The sequence below is a fragment of the Vanacampus margaritifer genome, chromosome 2 (genome assembly GCF_051991255.1).
Source record: "Vanacampus margaritifer isolate UIUO_Vmar chromosome 2, RoL_Vmar_1.0, whole genome shotgun sequence".
NCBI lineage: Eukaryota > Metazoa > Chordata > Actinopteri > Syngnathiformes > Syngnathidae > Vanacampus > Vanacampus margaritifer.
In genome coordinates this window covers 15,715,761-15,722,537 of record NC_135433.1, presented here as the reverse complement: position 1 = coordinate 15,722,537, position 6,777 = coordinate 15,715,761, and the positions used below count along the sequence as shown (strand labels likewise).

The 6,777-nt window shown below is 42.3% G+C and overlaps 1 protein-coding gene across 2 annotated transcripts; it reads right to left on the bottom strand.

Annotated features, from left to right (window-relative positions):
- Positions 1–379: 379 nt before the first annotated feature.
- Positions 380–5,995, bottom strand: tcap (titin-cap (telethonin)). 2 transcript variants are annotated; one of them, XM_077555598.1, is made up of 3 exons: positions 5,704–5,995; positions 3,238–3,480; positions 380–1,272 (listed from the first exon to the last, which is right to left on the bottom strand). In XM_077555598.1, exons 2-3 carry the CDS (start codon positions 3,384–3,386, stop codon positions 882–884), a joined length of 540 nt encoding a protein of 179 aa, XP_077411724.1. In that variant the 5' UTR covers positions 3,387–3,480; positions 5,704–5,995; the 3' UTR covers positions 380–881. The 2 variants fall into 2 exon arrangements, with proteins under 2 accessions (XP_077411724.1, XP_077411723.1); XM_077555597.1 differs by having other exon boundaries at positions 3,238–5,995.
- Positions 5,996–6,777: the final 782 nt, after the last annotated feature.

The following is a 6,777-nucleotide window of genomic DNA, read 5'->3' as shown; positions in this document are numbered from 1 at the left end:
TGACATATCAACATTGATTCAATGCTCTTGCTGTCTGGGGACGGTCTAAATCTCTACTGTACGCCAAATTTACTGTATGCAGTCCACCATATAAAGTCCACTGTATACACCGCACACCCACAGATTCAACTTGACTTTGACCTTTTTACCTTATTTATTGATACCGTACTTATTTTGCCTTTTGTTCTTCGAAAGAGATGCTATGATGGTACACGAGACGAGATAGTACACAGTCACCACTTTGCTATATGGTGAACTGCCCAAGTCACATCTATCAGCAAGGATTATGTTTTTAATCGGCTCCAACAATAAAAATAAAACACCAAAAAAGACGGAATTCCTGTCGACCGTTTATATTCGCGACACTGCAAGAAAAGAGTGAATAGCAGCTTGGATTTTATTATTAAAAACAGAAATTCAAACATGTACATGTATACTGTCAGCTAATTTAAAAGAACATCCACTTGGACAAACAAAGAAAAATAAATACTGTATGTACACTATGCCATGCAGATGTTTCCACAACCACTTGCTTTTCCATCCTTCTTACACTTGAGACCTCCTTCTAAAGCTTTTCCATCCCAGTAAGAACAACCACAATGTCAGATTTTTTTTGTATTTTTGATGATGTGCCGTGATTTTTTTATAATATAAAACTTGACTAGATGCTTCCTTCCTATGCTTTTTTTTCCCCTTTCATTGAGTCACCTATCACTAAAGTGCAGTTGATACCACCCTCAATCCCGGTAAGAACCCGAGCATGTCTTTCGTTTGCTGTGCCGGCCTCAGCAGCCAGTGCTACAAATCAGAAAAAAACAGACGGTTTAGGATTGCCACAAGTGCATGCACGTTCATCATCCGCCCCATCGTCCATATTGGCTTCAGCCTCTCTGGGCCTCCTGGGACATGGAGCGGCCCAGGGCTTTGGGCGCCTTGGAGAACTCCATCAGCGTGGGCTTGACGGGCGGCAGGTCCCGCGTGATCTCGCTCACGCTCCTCTTGGCGGGGCAGGCGCCCAAAGCCGTGGGGAAGGGCCGCAGGTCCTCGGGGGCGTGCGGGCCGCCGCGTCCCAGCCGGACGCCCAGCTCGGCGGGGGTGAAGATGGGCAGGGGCAGCGTGTGTCGCTTGGGCAGCAGCTGGTGCTCCCTCACGCCGCGCTCCATCGTGCCCACGCGCAAGATGCCGGACGGGCAGGACTGGGTGAGGGGCGAGGCCTTCCACTGCCGGCTCAGGGTCTCCTTGCGGGAGGTGTCGTTCATGTTCATCGTCTTCCTGAGGGCAGCAGTAAAAAATTCAACAAACGAGTTCTTGAGTGGTGAAGCCTCAAAATAATCATCAAATTAGACTAACCCATTAGTTGACAAAAATAGTAGTAATTACACAAGACAACATTTTTTTTTTATTCTGTTGAGTTAGGTTTTTATGCAAATTAAAACTAAATTAAATTCCAAAACTGCAGCCAATTTTTGGGGGGAGTCTGAGGTAAGCAAAATTCTATTGATTAATTGTAGTAAGAGCTGATTACGAGAGAGAGAGAGAGAGCCTCGGCCAAATTAACGAAAAAAAAAAAATCACTCAGAAATTCTACAAGGAAAGTACATTTTACGAGGTTAATTTAAAAAAATACTCAAGCGTTGAGGATCTTCAGCTTGGGAAACAGCCCACTCTACCACCTGAGCCATGCCATTCCTGTTTGCCACTATGCAGCATTGCTGGTGTGCCAAAAATGAGACCAAAAACAGGTCTTGGAGGTGCAAGGATTCCGCCTGGCACCATCAATATACTAACTCACAGCAGGAGCGGCATGGCTCAGGTGGTAGAGTTGCTGTCTCCAAACCTGAAGGTTGTGGGTTCCTTCCTTTATTTATTTTCAAATAAACTAGTAAAATGTACCCAAAACTCTCCTTGTTTTGTAAAATTAACTTCTTCTTTTTTTCTCAAGTAAATATTACTCCTTTTTTTGTACAGTGATATACCTGCTTCTGATTGGGGCTCATTTGGCAATTCCTAAGGATTACAAGCCCCTGAATCCACCAAAAATTGATGACTTCCTGTTCAATTTCAAGCATGGTTCTTTCGGGCTTTCTTGTTATGATAAAAATGGCCACCAAATTACATGCCAATTGCTGAAATTGGTTTGGGGCTAAAATAATTTACATGGGAAAGCTTTGTTGTCAGATTTTGTGTTTTAGCTAGACAGACAGACAGAGACAAATTCCCATGAGGAGAAATTAGCTACCGTACATTATACAGCGAGTCATCTAACTTTGGTGCTACGCTCCACGCAATGATGAAAACACACCATTCACAATTTAGCATCAACCATCTGTGCAGTATATAAAGCTGATATTTGATTTCAAATCTCTACTGTAGGGCGAGCCAAAATGAAGGGCACATGTAGAAAATGGTTTGCAATCTAGCTTCACTCTTTTCTCGTACAGTAAACAAGGTTCAAATTTGGTATGCGAGCAGATAAAACCTCCTGGATGAATGACCCTTGGACAAAATATGAGCATAAAAAAACCCCAAATGGAAGATTACCGTGTCTTTTGCAGACTTAAAAAAAAAAAAAGCAATATTACAGAGACAATTTTTAGAGTTCATGAATCATGGCCACAACAACCACTACCTGACCTGCATATTAATGCCGATAATGTCCAAATTTGGTCAATTTCACATTTTTTTCACAAATCTATACTATTAGCCAATCCCCGCGAGCGTATAGATATTGTTATACGGCATGCTCTCTTTGACGATGCAATGTTAATGGCTTAACGACATGTCGATTTTTTTTTTTTGCTTTCTTGAAAATTTGTGTTTCATTAACACTGATGAAAATTCTCTATGAACTTCTTAGCAGAGTTGTCAAAGTTGGAAACTTTTACTGTACTATTACAGTACAATTCATGAGAATGTATGCATGGGAACAACGCAGGCATTTAAAGAATTGTAGATTGGCTCTTAACATGGAATGGAACTTAGAAAATACATTTGAATATATGCCTGACTAAAACAAGACGATGTATATAAATTAAAAAAAAAAATGCATAGATTCATTCTTATCTTCCCAAAAATGTCTCAATGAAATTTACTGGTAACTTCTAGGAAACTCTCCCCTCCTTTGGAAGCCCATGTTTGACTATTGGAAAGCCCTCAAAATGTGGCCCAAAATGAACAATAAGAAAGAATTCCTTGTTATTTTTGGGAAAAGAAGAAGCGCTCCAAGCCATTCCTCACCGTTCCTCAGGTTGAGTCTTGAGGCTGATGCTCTTCCAGTCGGCGCAGTAGCTCTCCCTCTGAGCCTTATTCTCTTCCCGGACGCTACATGACAGCTCAGCTCCGGCCACCGTGCCGTTACACTTCTCCACGATGGTACACACCGGCATCTTCTTCCTGAATCTCAGATCAACTGTGATGGGCTTGAAAAGAAATGTAGCAATGCTCCAGCTGGCCTCTTCTCGGTCTTGTTGTGTCCTGGTCCTGGTGTGTCAGGGCTGAAGTCATGCCACCGCCTTTATGGACACACTGTTGCTATTTCCGACACGTGTTGTCAGCGGACAATCGGCGTGCGCTGACACCGGACACCAACAAGTGTTGCGGGAGCTGCTGTGAAGCTCCTCTGCAGAGACTAATGAGCATGGAAATCCCCCCAAAGGGTCGTCGGAACAACACTTTCCACATCAGCTGTGCCTTACACACTGTATATGGATTATGTCACCAAACATAACAGGCTTGGACAAAAAGGAATGTTGATATGCATTTGGTCCTGATGTACATTGAGTAAGCCATGGCTAATGTGGAAACAGTCGATGACTGGCATAGCACTCGCCACCTTTTAACGCTTTGAGCCTTTAAGACTTAACTGCAGCGTCAAAGACTCCATTTGGACACTGACTTGACCTTGATTTGAGAACTTCATGAACCGGTCTACCAGTTAGGCTTGATCGGAAAGACTTAACATGCAGCATTCATTTGGGTCCTGAAGGCATTATTTGATTACTTTATGAAGTGTAATCTTTTGCGTGTTCAAATAAATCAGAATTGAGATCTCATGAAAAAGTATCCCTTGCAAGGATTTTATTAAGAGCTCTTAAGACACAGGAAAAAAAGCTTACATTCGAAAGGTGATGTTAAGCTTCCAGTGTGTCGAATATGGAAACACACAGTCGCTTTATACTAGTACAAAAGATTCTCCCCCCTTAGACTTGACAAAGAATTAGTGTTCTTAATAAGCAGAAATGATGATACTGATACGATTATCTCAGCTCCCCACCAGCCTCGGAGAAATGATGTAGACAGGCTTTGACCTTGGACCTTCAGTTTTTACGACCAAATGACTAATGACATGAGAACTTGACAACTTTTAAAACATACACATTCTTATCTCAAGAGCTGGCAGGGAGTGAGAGGTTCCAATATATTTCACAAATCATTATCACAGTGTTATTCATTTAACTACACATAGTTATATGGCATCTATATACCTATAAGTAAATTCAAAAACAGTAAAAAATATAAATTGAAAATGTTAAATGTCAACAGTCCCACTTGGGCTATACAAGTCATCGTTTTGGGAAAGCTGAAGTTTTTACAAGCGCACTTATCCCCTGCCAAGCCCACCAATCAGAAGCGGTATGCTAATCACAGGTCACATTAACATCCCCTGGATGGTATTGTGACCCATTATCGGGCTTATGGATTTAACCAATCAGCTCCGAGCTGGTTAAAAAAGTGCGTTTTACCTGAGTTCTTGCTTTCCAGACTGTTCGCAAATGCTAGGTGCTAAGCTAACTTGCTCTTCACCAATCATCAAGTCTATGGGCACTGGCAGTGGCTACAAGCTGGGCGGATCCTACTAATCCTCGCCGCCGTGGTGGCAAATAAGATACACTTTGAATAAGTAGCGCTATCACTATAGGTTGATGAGGAGTAGCTAACATCAAAAAACAATGGAGAAGATATGGGAAGAGGGACAAGCAAATGCTAATCGCTAACGGAATGTGAAATGCAGTGTGGCTTAAAAGGAACCCTGATTGTAATGACAAGTTTGTTCTATATTATGTATTTAGTTGTTACTAACATAACTATGAGATTAATTAAAAAAAAATCCTTTCCAGTTTAATACATTTTGTAGAAACTTTATTTGGACGTACGCCGCCATGGTTATTTACGTCGCAAGTAGTGACGTAGAATGGCGGCTGGCTCTCTGCCGAGCAAGAAAGCAAGGTAAGTCTCACTAGCGTTCCTAAAGGGACAATCAAAACTCTTGATTACATCTGGTGAATGACGAGAGCATGGCGTGGGGGAGGGTGACTCTCCCGATTGCGTGTTGTTTCTTTAGGAACGCTACGAGGTTTACCTAAATAAATAATATAGAGTAAACTTGTCGATACAGTCTGGGTTCCTTTTAAAACCAAAATACGTAAGTGCTTTGGTGCACAGTAGACTCTTCATAGAAATCTAGGAGATCGAACCAAAAATGAGGATAACAGTAAGTATCAAGAGATCGAGTGGTGTCAAGGGATTAAAAAAAAAATCGTACCTAAAAATTGCTGACACAATCTATATGTATCGGTATGTATGTTGTTTTGAAATTCCTCAGCCATTTGCCACCTTCAGGATATATTTGGCGCATTTATCAGCAAAGTGCCTGGTTTCTATTTTCACGACGGTCAGTGCAAAAGGAGTTGACGTCCCACTCACCATCAATAAAGTGACCGGTCACCCCCAAATAGCTGTGGTTGCCAGCTGAGGAGGTCCACTCATCTTCAGTCATAGCAACACAGTTGGGCAAATCCTTCACGAAAATATCAAGTTTGTTTTTCTTTTCGCCGTCATACATTTTGCTGATTTGAGTCGTCTCTATAGTCCTGCACTGTGGTTTGTATGACGGGTCATTGGAACACCTCAATGAATCCCTGGTCTTCAACTATCAGCCTGCAGTTTATCGCTATCTCCTTGGCACGAACATCCGTCAGCCTGTCGGTCGCAGCCTTGCTCAGAACTGCTACGGCTCGCTACAATAGCGTCTTTGTTGCTATCGTTATCTGTGCCTGCGGTCGTGTCTGGGTGCTTTACATTTATGTGGTAGGCTAAACTCTCATGTTCCGCCATTTTCCCATCTAACGCTTTAACCATGTCTGTATTTAATTAATTAATTGTAGTTAGCGCGCTAATTTGACACCCCTAAAAATAAGAGGATTGTATGATTGCCAAAATGTGACACTTTTGAGATCAAAACTCAACTATTCTTACAAAGGACTTTTTCTGCTGTGCTTTTACAGCTCGGCGCGACACCATCAAACTCCTCGTTATGGGTCGCTGCCTCACGGTCTCCGCATCCACCGATTCATCACCTCAGTGACAGAGCGCCACGCTCCGCACTCGGGTTACACCGCCTGGGAAGCGCTCGGCGCTCGCCTTTGGAAAGTTGTCGGCTGGTGTGATGTTACTCGACTGACTCACTCGTCTGTATTGGGTAATGATGTAACACAATACACAGAGAGCAAAGCACAACATACAATGGCTATGATTGTATAATCAGCTTAAACCCGAGCCACTGGAGACTCAAAGTGATCCTTTTTTCAAAGTTTCAAATATAGTAATTATCTAATTAAAAATGTAGCCTTGTCAAGTAGCAACAGCACCTTTCGCACTACACGCTAAAGATGGCTTTTTCCCTTTCTTGTTCTGCGTTCAATCGTACCCTTAGTCCGGAACAAAAATCAAAACATCGACCAATTACATGCTCAGAATGTGAGAAACTCCATGTTTTTC